The sequence below is a fragment of the Ceratotherium simum genome, chromosome 1, assembly GCF_057802395.1.
Source record: "Ceratotherium simum simum isolate JZ-2026a chromosome 1, ASM5780239v1, whole genome shotgun sequence".
Classification (NCBI taxonomy): domain Eukaryota; kingdom Metazoa; phylum Chordata; class Mammalia; order Perissodactyla; family Rhinocerotidae; genus Ceratotherium; species Ceratotherium simum.
The window spans coordinates 58779358-58796962 of record NC_141900.1 but is presented as its reverse complement, the minus strand read 5'-3'; the positions used below and the strand labels follow the sequence as shown (position 1 = coordinate 58796962).

At 42.3% G+C, this 17605-nt stretch overlaps 1 protein-coding gene across 3 annotated transcripts in view; it reads right to left on the bottom strand.

Annotated features, from left to right (window-relative positions):
• The window catches only part of SNX10 (sorting nexin 10), a 77347-nt gene that overhangs the window by 24303 nt on the left and 35439 nt on the right, over positions 1-17605 (bottom strand). For all 3 annotated transcript variants that reach the window (XM_004418901.3, XM_087429082.1, XM_087429085.1), the window contains exon 2: positions 3483-3529. In XM_004418901.3, coding sequence (XP_004418958.1) covers positions 3483-3506 — 24 coding nt within the window. In that variant the 5' untranslated portion in view covers positions 3507-3529. The remainder of the gene's footprint in view (positions 1-3482; positions 3530-17605) is intronic.

Below are 17605 nucleotides of genomic sequence, written 5' to 3'. Positions count from 1 at the left end.
ATGCCAAGGCCTTTTTATGGGGAAGATCCATCAGCTCGGATATTGCTCTCCTGGGAATTCCAAACAATGTGCAAATGGAACATGTTTAACTAACAAGGGAGACTCTTACTCCCTGTTCTCCTCTCTCTAGATTTATTACAGTAATAAAGCTATTTTAACAAGAGAGACTGCATTTGTTTCCTCACCCTCCAAATCTTTAAAAAAAAAAGATTTACCAAACTTCTGGGCTGGCACTACCAGTTAGATGGAACTGAGATGTCACTCCTGGCTCATCTGAATCCTGAACAAGGATGGTCCATAGGTCTCAATTCACATGCCAACCTCATGATTAATTCGTAATGTCTGCTCTGGGCGCCAAGTGGAAAGTGCTTACAACACACACACTGCCCCTTTGGTCTAGATTCTAGAACAACCAGTGATATTGCATTCAGCCCTCACATATGCAGTTCAGTGGGACCTGAAATATTTTCCACTAAACAACAACCAGCCACTAGGATATTTAAAAGCTCAACCGAAACCACCTCCACTTCTGACTGGCGTAGACTCCAGGGTGCTGTTGGGGTAGGCGGTGGGATAAAAATACCTTCCATAATTGAGGCTTTAGGAAAACCTCTTCTTCACTTCCAAGCTGAGGCCTGCAGGATAAGGAGGAGTTAGCCAAGCAACGCGGTGTGAAGGCTGGGGGAAGAGAGGTTATTCCAGGCAGTGGGAAAACCGTCTGTGAAAGCCCAGGGGCCCAGGGCGCATAGAGCATTCAAGTCTCAGGAATAAGCTCCAAAAGAAGGAATGAGAAGTGCACTAGGGTGGAGGGAAGGGCAGAAGATGAGCCTGGAGAAAGAAGCAGGGTCAGATCATACAGGGCCTCAGAAACCACGTTTTCGACTTTGTTCTAAGAGCAATGTGTTAGAAGCCAGGAGGTCATTCTGGCCACATGCAGAAAATGGACTGATATGTGATGAACATCAGTTTATTACAGTACATCCAGAATCTAGCCTTGCTATGCTTATTTCTTGCTGACAGAGTAAAGTAAATTTCTGAACATTATACCTCTATCTCCTCATAGTATTTTCTTCCTTTTCAGTTGAAGGACTTTCCAGTTTAAAATTCCTTAATGTTGTAATATTATTATATATTTATTTATTTTTTGCTAAGGAAGATTCACCTTGAGCTAACATCTGTTGCCAATCCTCCTCTTTTTGTATGTGAGCCACCACCACAGCATGGTTGCTAATAGACAAGTGGTGTAGGTCCACGCCCGGGAACCAAACCCAGGCCGCCGAAGCAGAGTGCACCAAACTTAACCACTAGGCCACGGGGGCTGGCCCATATATGGTTATTTATAATAAACGACTTTCACAAGGTCAATAAAATGCTTTCTTTATATAGTTGGTTAAAATTTGTGTCTAGTTTTTATTAATTGAAATGAGTTTATAATAAAAATCAAGTGATTAAACCAATCAAGGGAAAAAAAAAAAAGCTTCTTTTAATTAAAAAAAAGTCTTTGCTGCTTTCACTGGTAGTTATTCCTCCCAAGAGAACAACTTTTAAAATGTGCCTTTGAAATTGTGCCAGCAATTGGCATGACCCTGCTCCCTTGGCACAGCCTGCCTGGTGGTCAGACTCATGCAGGTGTGTAGTCAAGAATTCACCTTACCCAAAGGGAGGTCTGGCCTCTGCCCTCAGCTGCAGCCCCTGCAATGTCCTGCCTGACAGGAGTATCTTTTTGCCCAGGCTTTGGCCACTGGACTTTCTTAATGTGAATATGATGGCGGCTTAGGGCCACACTACATCAGTTGTGACCTCTGGAGGAACTGGAGACTAAAGGTATTAACCCAATCCCAGGAGGAATGGAGACTCAAGGTCAGCCACACAGGCAGTGTGGGACTGAGCCCCAGTAAAAACTCTGGACACCAAAGGCTCAGGCAAGCTCTCTTGTGCGTACTGTCACACATTGATGCCGGGAGGGTAAGGCCATACACTCCATAAGGAGAGCACCACCAGAAGCTCCGCATTTGGACCACTCCCAACTCTGCCCTATGTGTCTCTTCCTTTGGCTGGTTCTAATTGGTATCCTTTCCCTGTAATAAACTGTAACTGTGAGTATAATAGTTCTCAGTGAGTTGTGAGTCTTTCTTGTGAATTATCAAAACGGAGGATGGTTTTGGGAAACCCCGAACTTGTAATTGGTGTCAGAAGTGAGGGCAACTGTGGGGGCTTGCAGTTTGGCCAACTTCACAGAGAAGGTATTTCTTGAAGCAAGCAGCTTGGTCCCAATACAGGGACAGGGAAAAAGTATACCTGGTCTTGGTATTGTGTGGGGTTATCTCTGTGGAGGGAAGTTAGGGGGACTGACTGGAAAGGGACACAGAGTACCTTCTGGGGTGCTGGAAACATCTATACCTTGATCCAAGTGGTGGTTACACAGGTATATACATAGTGAAAATATACTGAGCTGTACACAAAGATTAAGGTTCTTAATGCATTTTATAATACATTGGATATGTTATATCCAATTTTAAAAAGTTAAAAAACAAACAAACCAAAACATTCCACTTGAAAATGGGGGAGCCCAGCTTGGAATTAAAGGGTGGAAGTGGGCTGGACTACTGAGGAGAACCCGAACCCAAAGACAGGGCTGAAAGAAGGGATGTGAGATCTAGCAAAGAAGTTTCTGGATGGATTCTCTGAAATGAATTGTTTTAGTGCTTTAAACTTGGGCTGGGTGAAGTAAAGTTTTTGTGTCCGTGTGACTGTGTCTGTGTATGTCCGTGTATGTGCACACTCCCTACAAAGGCCCGTGTGCTGCTGTTCAGTTTCATTAGGCTCACTTAGCGAGGATGTGTGTGGTACAACAACAGGCAGAGCAGGACAAACAGGTACTTCCAAGGGAGGGCCACTCAGCAAAGGGTTGGTGTGGTGGTTGTCCTACAGTCCTCCCAGTCAGATGCAAGCTCAGGAAGCTGGGATTGGAGGCCAGGGAGGCCAGGATGGGTTCAGGAAGGGACAGTCTTCCCTGACTGTGTGCAACCAAGCCAAGAGATCCAAGAGGCAACAAGCAGGGCAAAACTGAAACTAATGGCAGACAGTTCCCCTGGGTTGTTACCAAAGGTGGGGACTTCAGATATGAGGCAACAGAGGAAAAAACCAAGAAGGCAGGCCAGAGGGAGACTGTTCAAAGCAAAGGGTGGGAGGCAGAATCTGGGAGAATCCTGAGTCATGGAAAAAACTAGTTTTATAAGCAGTGGGTGGGAGTGAGCTGAGAGACAGCTCAGTCATTGGAACCAAAGAATGAGGGCCAAGTGCTGGGGAGTGGGGCCATGGGGCCAGTAGGGGCAGCAGGGCGGGTGTTTCCTGAGCCCTCCTCTAGGATGCCGTGCAGTATCTTGAATCGCCACCACAGATTTATGGTTAGTGAGTGAAGAACTAATGTGCAGTGAGTCAGAATGCATGGATTATTTATTTTTGGATTTGTGATGACATACCTCTTTCTGTTGTTCTGGAAACATCTTCAGCACAGGACACGATCAATCTGAAAAATAAGATACCAACACTTGGTGATCTGGAACCTCCATACTGAAGCAGATATGCCTCTAATGGCGTCCCACCCAAATTCTCCAAGAGAGCCCACCCACCCACAGTCTCTGAAAGGTGAACCTCTGCTCCTCCCTCCCTCCTGTCCACTGATGACCAGACCAAGGTGAACATCAGTCCTCACCAGGGACGGGAGTTTGGGACATGGCAAGTCCAAGGCAGTTAGATGATGACAGGTCCTCAAACTGGAAGGACAGGTAGAGTTAGGCCTTGGTGAATCAGAGGAGGCTGGAGATGTGGGGGAGCAAAGAGGCCATGAAGGGTGGCGTGGGATGCTAGTTGACAGTGAGATGAAGAGAATGGAAAAGATGGCCAAAGGGATCTACCACTGAGAACAGCCCTGATGGTTTTACCAACAACTCCAACTTTCAAGGAACAGGTCATTCCTGTGACGTTTAAACTACTCCAGAGTTCAGAGATGAGGTGGTGTGGCCTCAAGAGGCATGAAGGTTGGGCTGGCCTGGTGGCGTAGTGGTTCAGTTCACGAGCTCCGCTTCAGCGGCCCAGGGTTTGGGGGTTCGGATCCCGGGCACAGACCAATGCACCGTTTATCAAGCTATGCTGTGGTGGCATCCCATGTAAAGTAGAGGACGATGGGCACGGATGTTATCCCAGAGACAATCTTTCTCAGCAAAAAGAGGAGGATTGGCAACGGATGTTAGCTCAGGGCTAATCTTCCTCACAAAAATAAATATTAAAAAAAAAAAAAAAAAGAGGGATGAAGGTCAAGACCCTGATTCTGACCTTCCAGTCAGAGCAGTCAGCCTGTCGGTTGATTCCAGGCCCTGCATGTCCCTGGGGTTATCTATTGTTCTTTAAACTCCCATTTATTACAGAAGCTTGCTGGAGTTGACACCTGCTCCCTGACAAAAAAAATTAAAATCCCCTAACTATATGCCCGCATATGCACTCCTACAACCAAAAAGTAGCCTATGGCTGCGTGGTCACTACTATTTGCCTTTATTTTGATAATATAAGTCTGACCTCATTTTCCAGATAATTCATTATCATCCAAAAATATCTCCTGAGTCTCTACTAACACCCTTGGCATTGTAGGGAATACAAGGAAGCAAGAACACTAGCTCTGGCCTCCAGTCCTACATGGTGTTGGGGAGGAGAAAACCCACCACAGGCAGAGGAAAGAAGTCCCACAGGAGGCGAGTGAACCACACCAGGAGCAGCAGGCGGGTTTCCAAGGGGAAAGAAGTTCCTTTCACCTGGGGTAGGCAGGAGACCCACAGAGAACAGGGGAATGTCAATGTTCACGAAAAGAGGAGGAACAGATGGCACGTATAGAGGACAGAAAAAAGCGTGATGGAGAGTCAAGAGATGGTGACCAAGCCAGATCAGCTGAGGGAAAGGGTTCATGGAGGGTGGAATGCATTGAATTGTTGCCAAAAAGATATGTCCACATCCTAATCTCTGGAACCTGTGAACGTGATATTACTTGGAAAAAGGTCTTTGCACGTAGATGGGCCCTGAATCCAACGACAAGTGTCCTCATAAGAGATAGAAGAGGAGAAAACACACACACACACAGAGGAGAAGGCCATGTGAAGACAGAGGCAGAGACTGGAGTGATGCAGCCATATGCCAAGGACACTTGGAGCCACCAGTAGCTGGAAAAGACAAGAAAGGATTCTCCCCTAGAGCTTTCAGAGGGAGCACAGTCCTGCCGGGACCTTGATTGTAGATTTCTGGCCTCCAGAATTGTGAGAGAATAAATTTCTGTTATTTTAAGCCACCAAGTTTGTAGTAATTTCTTATGGCAGCCACAAGAAGCTAAGACAGAGAGGGTCTGTGGGGATTCGATTGGAAAGATAGTCTGGGGTCATAATTGGGGAGGGGGGAATTCATTCATTCGTGTATTCACTCAATAAATATTTATGGAGCTCCCACGATGTGCCATGAGCTGGACTAGGAATGGGACATGCAGTGGAGTGTAGAGCAGTCTCAGAGCTTGTGAGATGACTTCATAATTATAATGTGGAAATGATATGAAAGGAAACGACACCCTGTTATACGAATGGAGAGACTAAATCAGGGGGAGGGAGCGGGGAAGAGTGTCACCAGGGAAGGCTTTACTGAAAAAGCGGCACTTAAGCTGATGCCTAAAGGATGGTGTAATTTAGCCAGGAATGCAAAAAGAAAAAGACATTGTAAGCAGAGGGACTGGCATGTGCAAAGGGGCGGAGGCTAGAAGGAGGAGCAGATCAAGAATTCAGTTATTGAAGGGATTCCGGCATCCGATGAAAGCTGGACCGTGGGTTGCATCCATCTCAGGCTCTGACCATGTTTCCTACCTACACACACCATGCTGCTCCACACAGCTGAAACACTGATCAGGCGGGTCGTCTGCCCTCATAACTTCACCCCTTCCAGATCTCCCTGCAAACTCCTGCTCCTCCTCCATGATTCTGCTCAGAAATCACTTCCCCTCTCCTGCCCCAGCTCTCTGCCCCATTACACAGCACAGTGTGTTGTATGGTCCCCTGTTAACATTAACCTCATTTGCATCATAATATTTGTATATTCTCTGTCTCCCCTAATTGATTGAATTTCTCCAACACAGCATATCTGTGTTTCCTTGTGTAATTAAACTTCACAACCATCCTGTGAGGGAGATTTGAGTGTCCTCACTTTATAGGTAAGAAAACAGAAGGTCAGAGGGATTAAGTTGCCTAAGGTCACACAGCGAGTGAGAGAGCTCAGGTCCAGTTTCAACTCAAGCCAGTGTGCTTCCCAATCCTATTCTTTCCACTGCCCGAGGCTGCCTCCATGACTGTGTGATATGAACAAAGAGTTCAAAGTTTGGGTCTTTATTCTCCCCAAAGGGCTAGAGCTTTTCCCACTCAGGCAGAAGGACTTGGCAATTCTAATAGGGTGTTGGCTACCTGAGATGCTACAGACCAAGTCAAACCATGAAAGTAGGAAACTGAAAAGTTTAAACCAGTTCCAAGACATGCCAGAGAACCACATGGTAAACCTTTAATATTTTAAATTGGTATAGTGGAATGGGGGGAGGGGCCACTTTCATTTTTTACTCCACACACTTCCATATTGTTTGAATTTTTCCAGTTAACACAAATTAATTGTATACTTTTTGAAGTAACAATTGTTTAAAACAAATTAAACACCAAAATTCTATCAGAAGAAATACTGACTCTAACATAAATTACAGAAGATTTTTATGTCATGTAAAATAAATAGCAGATTCAAATGTATGAAGAGACTCTATCTTTATAACACAATAAAAAATGTTATTTGGTACTAGACCTTGCCATGGCATTTACTAATGGAGATGAGGAAATTAAATGATAGCACAATAGTATGGTTTGAGATAAAAGGTCACTTGTCTATAATTTAGCAAACCAAAGCTGCTAATCAGAAATTGCCCCCTAAAAAAACTACACCCTCCTGGTGGGTTAATAATATGTTAGATTTGTTGAGATTTCCAAATTCCCCAGACTAGCCCATGTGTCTGTCATAATAATGTACACAGAGAATTCTTGCCTCACTGAAAGACTTTTATGCCAACAAGTATGGAAATCTGCCTCCAGGTGACCATCAACAAGGCTGTCTTTGGAGCATTTTATCTCCCCACCACTGGGGAACCACAACATACCTGGATGGTCACCCACTGAGATCTACTCTCCTTCCCACTCACCCTCCTCCCAAGAATTATTAAATCTCACCACCCTTCCAAACAACACGGATGACTTCTCAAACCTGTTGTTAAGGTTAGAGTTGGGTACACACAGATGACAGTTATACAGGTTGTCCCCCTACTGGGAAACTACAAAGACTCATCTGAGAGACTCAGCAGGTGTCTTCACAACTCGATCACCACCTTGAGAGTATGATTTGCTAGAACCAGAAACTTCTGGAGAAAACTGCCTCTATTTTCCACCTTGGCATATTTCTTCTATAAAATACAAAATGTCTGTGAAACTAAGATAGAATTCTACAGAGAAGAGGTCGGCAAATTTTTTCTGTAAAGGGCCAGATAGTAAATATTTCAGGCTTTGCAGGCCCTATGGTCTCTGCCGCAACAACTCAAGTCTGCAATTTGTAGCGATAAAGCACCCACAGATGATCAGTAATTGAAGGGACACGGCTAGGTTCCAGTAAAACTTTACCTACAAAAACAGGTGGCAGTAGTTTGCAGACCCCTACTATGGAGCAATCAAGTATTGCACTTTCAATTCTATACCTTAATAAGCCCCTTTCTTAGATCAACAGGAAAAAACCTGTGCGATGCTAAGCTCGATCTGTACACCTCTGGGTGGTCTCCTCTCTGACAAGCAAATAACTGACCAAGGGTTTACAGACTATATATGTGGGTGGGGCGAGAAAGGATTACATACTTTTCCCAATGGTGAAATAAGGAATAAATATGGTTTATATCATTCTTTGAAATGGAAATGGGGTGGGGGTGAGATTTAAGTAGCATAGTTTTGGGTTTTCCTACCATCTCGTGTCAAAGGCTGATTAACCCAACAAATTTGTTAATCATTAAATGAGATTTGAATTTACATCAAAGCCACAAGAACATCCTAAACTGAATGAAACTGGTTTTATTGAAAATCTATACAGTTATTGACCAATTATGACAATATACTTTTTTTTTTTTTTGCTGAGGAAGATTTCCCCTAAGCTAACACCTGTTGCCAGTCTTCCCCTTTTTTGCTGGAGGATGATTCACCCTGAGCTAACATAGGTGCCAATCTTCCTCTGTTTTGTATGTGGGTCACCGCCACAGCATGGCCACTGACGAGTGGTGTAGGTCTGTGCCCAGGAACCAAACCTGGGCCGCCAAAGCAGACTGCACCGAACTTAACCACTAGGCCCCGGGGCTGGCCCCTAAAATATGCAATTTTATAAACCAAATAGACATGTTTTTCTGTATTTCCAACACAGAAACCAAGAGAAATCTCACATGCTCCTAGAAGAAAGTGTAGGTAGATTCATAACTAACCCCACAGAGGGTAGGGCCTTTCTTTGAGTAAGGAGAGATGAGCATATTTTTATAAGGAAACTTTTATATCTTTCTTTTCTTTGCTGTGTTAGAAGGAGTAGTCAACCCTCGAACAAAATACACTTAATCTCTTCTCCCTACTAGAGATGTAGCCAGGTTCCAAGAGCTGGGGGCTTGAGGCTGGGGACAGGCCTACAAGCTGGGTGGGTGGAGGAAGTAAACAAGTAAACAAGATACCATCTTTCTATTTCTCCATGTCTCACCATCTTGCTTTGACACTGCTTCCTCCAATGCATTTTCACCGTAGTCTTAGAGCCATCAGGACAATATATTACCTTTTTAATGTTGAAGAGACTCCACTCTGGGAAAACTGTGCTTAGGGAAAGGCATCAGTCACCCAGCTCCTTTCCTATCACAATTCTGCCTCCACAGAGGGCTATTTTATAAGCAAGTTAGACAAGAGCCTTGGTACTGAGGGAAAAAGGATGTGAGGTAGGAACCCCAGTGAGCACTTGAGAGGGCCCAACTGAGGGGCTGGCTGAATAGCCTGGGTCAGTCTCAGAGGTATCTAAGAAGGTGGGAGGAGAGGGGTGGCTGCTTCCAGGGGCACCCAGGAGCTGTGTTGATTTGAGGTTCTCAAAAGCTTATCGCCTCCCCTTTAAGAGGAGAATCTCCTCCCACCTGCACCAAGTCTTATAGCTGTGGCTCCTCCAGTGTGCACAGAGGAGGACGCTGTGTTCTGTCAACCCCTGTGTCTCAACAGCTCCTTGCCTAGCAGGGGAAAGGCTGGTCATGCCAGGGAGTTTATGCTGTGGCTGTCGTGCTGCGCTGTGAAATGCCTTAGGGCACTGAAGGCCCCAAAGAGTCCTCTGGGACACCCAGAGGAACTGGTCCCAGTACTATGGTTAGTAAATATCTCCCGACCCTCACGTAAACATAAAAACAATAGAAAAAATTTTGAGAAAATAGTGATAGATATGACCACATAAAAATTTAAACTTGCTGTGTGTTTGAAAATGGATTTAAAGACAAATGTCATATAATAATAAGAATATTTAGAATATATATGACAAAACATTAATATTTCTTAATTTATGACAAGTTCTTACAAATCTATACCAAAGAATATTCCTGTAGAAAAGTGAGCAAAGGTTATCAATAATCAACTCATAAAACAAAAACAAAAAAGGTCAAACTCAACAACAAAAAACCAAATAACCTGATTTAAAAATGGGCAAAGAAATTCAATAGACATTTCTCCAAAGATCATATACAGGGGCTGGCCCCGTGGCACAGCAGTTAAGTGTGCATGCTCCGCTGTTGGCAGTCCGGGTTCAGATCCCAGGCGCGCATTGAGGCACCGCTTGTCAGGCCATGCTGTGGCGGAGTCCCATATAAAGTGGAGGAAGATGGGCACAGATGTTAGCCCAGGGCCAGTCTCCCTCCGCAAAAAAAAGAGGAAGATTGGCATGGATGTTAGCTCAGGGCTGATCTTCCTCGCCAAAAAAAAAAAAAAAAAAAAAGTCATATACAAATGGCCAACAAGTATATGAACAGATGCTCAATATCACTAATTATTAAGGAAATGCAAATCAAAACCACATTGAGTTATTGCCTCATGGCTACAATTAAAAAAACAGAAAACAAATATCGGTGAGGATACAGAGAAACTGGAACCCTTGTGCTGGTGGGAATGTAAAATGGTGCAGCTGCTGTGGAAAACAGTATGGAGTTGCCTCAAAAATCAAAAATAGAACTATTGTATAATCCAGTAATCCCACTTCTGGGTATATATCCAAAAGAATTGAAAGCAGGATCTCAGAGAGATATTTGTACATCCATGTTCATAGCAGCATTATTCACAATAGCCAAGAGATAGAAGCAACCCAACTGTCTATCAACAGATGAATGAATAAGCAAAATGTGGTATGTATCTACAAAGGAATATTACTCAGCCTTAAAAACAAAGGAATTTCTGACACATGCTACAACATGGATGAACCTTGAGGACATTATGTTAAGTGAAGTAATCCAGTCACAAAAGACAAATACTTGATGATTTCACTTACTCACATGAGGTTTCTAAAGTAGTCAAACTCATAGAAACAGAAAGTAGAATAGTGGTTGCCAGGGGCTAAGTGGAAGGGGAGATAGAGAGTTCTTGTTTAATGGGTATAGAGTTTCAGTTTTGCCAGATGAAAAAGATCTGGAGATCTGTTACACAACAATGTGAATACATTTAACACTACTGAACTGTACACTTAAAATGGGCAAATGGTAAATTTTATGTTTCTTACCACAATTAAAAATAAAAATTTGAAAAAAGATCAATAATCTATTTAAAATGTTTAACCTTGCTATAAACAGAAGTGCAAATAAAAATAAAATACCATATTTTAGTCTATTAAGCTAGAATTTTTCTTTAATGATAATATCCACTGCTGGCAAGAATCATGAGGAATGGACTGAATGCTGCTGGTAGGAATGTGAGCAATGTCAATATTTCTTTTTTTTTTTTTTTTGTTTATTGCAGTAACATTGGTTTATAACATTGTAAAAATTTCAGGTGTACATCATTGTACTTCTATTTCTGCATAGATTACATCATGTTCACCACCAAAATACTAATTACAACCCATCACCACACACATGTACCGAATTATCCCTTTCACCCTCCTCCCTCCCCCCTTCCCCACTGGTAACCACCAATCCAATCTAAGTCCCTATGTGTTTGTTTATTGTTGTTATTATCTACTACTTGTTATTATCTACTACTTGTTTATTGTTGTTATTATCTACTACTATTATATACTACTACTATTATTGTTGTTATTATCTACTTAATGAAGGAAATCATGCGGTATTTGACCTTCTCCCTCTGACTTATTTCACTTTGCATTATACCCTCAATGTCCATCCATGATGTCACAAATGGCTGGATTTCATCGTTTCTTATGGCTGAGTAGTATTCCATTGTGTATATATACCACAGCTTCTTTATCCATTCGTCCCTTCATGGGCACTTAGGTTGCTTTCAAGTCTTGGCTATTGTGAATAACGCTGCAATGAACACATGGGTGCATGTACCTTTACAAATTGGTGTTTTCAAGTTCTTTGGATAAATACCCAGCAGTGGGATGGCTGGATCATATGGTAGTTCTATCCTTGATTTTTTGAGGAATCTCCATACTGTTTTCCATAGTGGCTGCACCAGTTTGCACTCCCACCAGCAGTGTATGAGAGTTCCCTTCTCTCCACATCCTCTCCAACACATGTTGTTTCCTGTCTTGTTAATTATAGCCATTCTGACGGGCGTGAGGTGATATCTCATTGTAGTTTTGATTTGCATTTCCCTGATAGTTAATGATTTTGAACATCTTTTCATGTGTCTGTTGGCCATCTGTATATCTTCTTTGGAGAAATGTCTGTTCAGGTCCTTTGCCCATTTTTTAATTGGGTTGGTAGTTTTTTTGTTGGTAAGATGCATGAGTTCTTTATATATTTTGGAGATTAAGCCCTTATCAGAAGTATGCTTTGCAAATATCTTCTCCCAATTATTAGGTTGTCTTTTCGTTTTGTTGATGGTTTCCTTTGCTGTGCAGAAGCTTTTTAGTTTGATGTACTCCCATTTGTTTATTTTTTCTATTGTTTCTCTTGCCCAGTCAGACGTGGTGTTTGAGAAGACGTTGCTAAGACTGATGTCGAAGAGCGTACTGCCTATGTTTTATTCTAGAAGTTTCACAGTTTCAGGTCTTACATTCAAGTCTTTAATCTATTTGGAGTTAATTTTGTGTATGGTGTAAGGTAAGGGTCTACTTTCATTTTTTTGCATATGGCTATCCAGTTTTCCCAACACCATTTGTTCGTCTATATGTTTCAAAAGCATTTTAAATTGCTTCTGTTCCTTGACTCAATCATTCCATATTTGGGAAATCAACTTAATTAGTCAGACGTGTGCAAAAAATTTTTGTATGAAAGAATGTTCACAATGCAGTTTTTTTTTTTTTAAATCAAATAAAATGGAAACCTAAATGTCCATAATTAGTAGATTAAAAAAATGAATTATGGGGGCCGGCCCGGTGGCGCAAGCGGTTAAGTGCGCGCGCTCCGCTGTGGCGGCCCGGGGTTTGCTGGTTCGGATCCCGGGCGCGCACCGACGCACTGCTTGGTAAGCCATGCTGTGGCGGCGTCCCATATAAAGTGGAGGAAGATGGGCACGGATGTTAGCCCAGGGCCGTCTTCCTCAGCAAAAAAAGAGGAGGATTGGCGGATGTTAGCTCAGGGCTGATCTCCTCACAAAAAAAAAAAAAAAAAAAAAAAAAAGAATTATGGGGGCCGGCCCGGTGGCACAAGCGGTTAAGTGCACACACTCCACTGCAGCGGCCCAGGGTTCCCCAGTTCGGATCCCGGGCACGCACCGACGCACCGCTTGTCAAGCCATTCTGTGGCGGTGTCCCATATAAAGTGGAGGAAGATGGGCATGGATGTTAGCCCAGGGCCAGTCTTCCTCAGCAAAAGAGGAGGATTGGCAGATGTCAGCTCAGGGCCAATCTTCCTCACAAAAAAAAAAAAATGAATTATGGTAGAGCTGCATAATAGACCTCCTTATAGCCATTGCAAATTATGTTACTGAAGAATATTAAATGATAGGGACTGTTCAAGAAGTATTAAGTGATTTTTTTGTGTGTGTTTTTATTTCTTTACTTATTTATTTAAGAACTGGAGCCTACATATGACAAGTTAACAGGGGTCATTTCTGAGTGGTGGGATTCTGACTGGTTTTATTTCTTCTTTTCTGTATTTTTCCAAAAGTTTACAAGGCATTTGTTACTTTTAAAGTCAGAAACCCATATATTTTTAAAAAGAAAGTAAAACAATGTACTCAATTACTTTTATTATTCTCCCCTCCAAACAAAACAACAGCTAATTTCACTGTCTGTGTTTATTTCATTTCCTCCCATGATGTTCAGCAATTTTCCTATTTAAAAAATCACTGACTTCTTACCCTCATCTCATAAAGATATGCCATCAGCGAGATATTTTAAATTCAAAGTTTACTTTAGTGCCAGTTTTTCTCATACCTGCTCTCGGTACTACTTAAGTCCTTTGCACTGCATTGGGCAGGTCTGCGGGGGGACCATGGCCCTCCCAAATCTCCTCTAGGAGAAAGCTCCCCGCCACGGTCCTGCTGGAGGGCAGCTCTGCAGGTAGCCCCGCTTGGTATCACCTGGGGCGGGGGGTGGCGGGGGGGGGGGTTGCCCCTCAGACAGAGGTGACAGCATCAGTGATGGGCATCTGACTTCAGGGAAGCCAATCCACAGGTTAGTCAGGTGCCTAAGGTACGGCCCAGTGTGTAAAGATGGAAGGGCTGGGCCCTGGCTCCCTCCGTGTATTTAGACTAGGAAACACCCCCAAGACTTGGCAGTTCTCTGGGACCTGGGGCTAGGGAATGATCAAAGAGAAAGGGGAGGTATAATGATGTCACAGCTGGAGTTCTGAGGGACCAGAGCTTATACTTAAAATAAGCCATGATGTAGATAAAAGATCCTGAGAGATTTAAAGAAACTGGCCACCAGAATTATAGGAGCTGGCTTCAGCTGCTGAAGTCTGCAGGGCTGCCTGGAGCCTTTTTTTTTTTTTTTTTTTTTTACTATTTAGACTCTTTTTTTATTGCAGTAACATTGGTTTATAACATTATATAAATTTCAGGTGTACATCATTATATTTCGATTTCTGTGTAGATTACATCATGTTCACCACCCAAAGACTAATTACAATCCACCACCATACACATGTGCCTAATCACTCTTTACGCCCTCCTCTCTCCCCTCTTCCCCTCCCATAACCACCAATCCAATCTCTGTCTCTATGTGTTTGTTTGTTGTTGTTGTTATCTTCTACTTATGAGTGAGATCATATGCTATTTGACTTTCTCCCTCTGACTTATTTCACCTAGCATAATACCCTCAAGGTCCATCCATGTTGTCACAAGTGGCAAGACTTCATCCTTTTTTATCGCTGAGTAGTTTTCCATTGTATATATATACCACATTTTCTTTATCCATTCATCCCTTGATGGGCACCTTCAAGATGCCTTGCTTCAAGAAGCAAGATGGTTGCTTCCAAGTCTTGGCTATTGTGAATAATGCTGCAAGGAACATAGGGGTGCCTATATCTTTACACCATGCACCACTTTACTCAAGGTAGCTTGAGGGAGATCCCAACTTGGGCAATCAAAAGAGCTCAACCAAAAAGAAAAAAAAAGAGCTGCACCAAACCATGAAAACTGGACTGAAGTAGGGCAGCCATGCACTTTTGAGGGGGGCCAGCAGAGTGTGCAGAACCATCTGTAAACCAGGCCCAAGCTGTTCTTCCTCAGTCTGATCTTAGGACTTATAAAAGGCAAACCAAAATGGAAAAACAAGGAGAAATCTGAAATTCAGTTAAAGTTGGAGACACAAAGTTACCATTTAAGTTTTTCCATCATTTATCACAAAAGAAAAAAACATATTAAAGAGGATAAGATTTCTATTTAAAGTGTATTAACAATCTAAAAAAATACTAGTTCATAGTACATAAAACAATGAAACCACTAACTTACTAATCTCTGCAACATGTGGGTTCCATTTATGGTCATGAATATGATGCTAGGCCAAATTTAGAGTTTAAAATCCAGGAACAAGGCCAGCCCCGTGGCTTAGAGGTTAAGTGTGCGCGCTCTGCTGCTGGCGGCCCGGGTTCGGATCCCAGGTGCACACTGAGGCACTGCTTCTCCGGCCACGCTGAGGCCGCGTCCCACATACAGCAACTGGAAGGATGTGCAACTATGACATACAACTATCTACTGGGGCTTTGGGGGGAAAAAATAAATAAATAAAAAAAAGTAAAATTATGGGCCGGCCCCGTGGCTTAGCGGTTAAGTGAGTGCTCTCTGCTGCTGGCGGCCTGGGTTCGATCCCAGGCGCGCACCGACGCACCGCTTGTCCCGCCATGCTGAGGCCGCGTCCCACATACAGCAACTAGAAGGATGTGCAGCTATGACATACAACTATCTACTGGGGCTTTGGGGGGAAAAAATTTAAAAAAAAATAAATAAATAAAATAAAATAAAATAAAATCCAGGAACAAGAAAAAAATATAGAGAATTTTAACCTCACAACTATTTTGGTGGCATTTAGGAAAAGTGCTACCTTAGACTTAGAGATGCTATGGACACATAGGCATGTGCATGTTGGACCTGCCCTCTACCTCCCTTCATGCACACACTAAGGAGAGACACCAGGGGGATAGCAAAACATGACTAGAATAAACAGAATTGAAGGAAAAAACCTATAAAAAGCAGATGTAGGAGAGAGGAGCTGACCACTGGAGCAGGCACACAGGTAATACTGGATTTCCTAACTTGTGACATCCTCTCTCTGCAAAATAACCCTAACCTCCCAGATCAAATCCAAAAATATTTTGCGCACTTCCCCAAAGGTCTCCTTCCCTTTTTATGCTACTAAGGTTCTCTTAACCAGTGATGCATCTGGGCTACTCCTTTCCCTCTTTTAGAAAAGCAGATAAATCTCAGAAGTTGGAGGAAGGGTATTAGTAATTTAAGTATTAGTGTAAATTAGTCCAATCAGATTGCATTCCTGTTAACCAAGAGCTATCTAGTTTCAGCTACTCACTTCCTGCCCTTCCCCCTCCCCCACCACTACACACAGTTTTCTTCCAATCCAAGAGCATGGAATATCTTTCCATTTTGTGTTGTCTTCAATTTCTTTCAGCAATGTTTTACAGTTTTCAGTGTACAGATCTTTCACCTCTTTGGTTAAGTTTACTCTTAGGTATTTTATTCTTTTTGTTGCAATTGTAAAAGGGATTGTATTCTTAATTTCTCTTTCTGCTGCATCGTTGTTAGTGTATAGAAACGCAACTGATTTTTGTATGTTGATTTTGTATCCTGCAACTTTACCGTATTCATTTATAATTTCTAAAAGTTTTTTGGTGGATTCTTTAGGGTTTTCTATATATAAAATCATGTCATCTGCAAACAGTGACAGTTTCACTTCTTCCTTTCCAATTTGGATCCCTTTTATTTCTTTTTCTTGCCTGATTCCTCTGGCTAGGACTTCCAATACTATGTTGAATAGGAGTGGTGAAAGGGGACATCCTTGTCTGATTTCTGTTCTTAGAGGGATAGCTTTCAATTTTTCACCACTGAGGATGATATTAGCTGTGGGTTTGTCATATATGGCCTTTATTACATTTATTACTTTCATTCTATACCCATTCTATTCAGAGTTTTTACCATAAATGGATGCTGTATCTTGTCAAATGCTTTCTCTGCATCTATTGAGATGATCATGTGATTTTCATTCTTCATTTTATTAACGTGGTGTATCACGTTGATTGATTTGCAGATGTTGAACCATCCCTGCATCCCTGGAATAAATCCCACCTGATCATGCTGTATGATGTTTTTAATGCATTGTTGTATGCGATTTACTAGTATTTTGTTGAGGATTTTTGTATCGATGTTCATCAGTGACATTAGCCTGTAACTTTCTTTTTTTGTGTTGTCCTTGTCTGGTTTTGGTATCAGGCTAATGCTGGCTTCATAGAATGAGTTAGGAAGCTTTCCCTCCTCTTCAATTTTTTGGAAGAGTTTAATAGAGATAGGTATTAAGTCTTCTTTGAATGGTAGAATTCACCAGGGAAGCTGTCTGGTCCTAGACTTTTCTTTTTGGGGAGGTTTGTGATTACTGTTTCGATCTCCTTACTGGTGATTGGTCTATTCAAATTCTCTATTTCTTCTTGATTCAATTTTGGAAGGTTTTATGATTCTAAGAATTTATCCATTTCTTCTACACTATCCAATTTGTTGGCATATAGCTATTCGTAGTATTCTCTTATAATCTTTTGTACTTCTGAAGTGTCCATTGTAATTTCTCATCTTCCATTTCTGATTTTACTTATTTGAGCCTTCTCTCTTTTTTTGTTGGTGAGTCTAGCTAAAGTTTTGTCAATTTTATTTATCTTTTCAAAGAA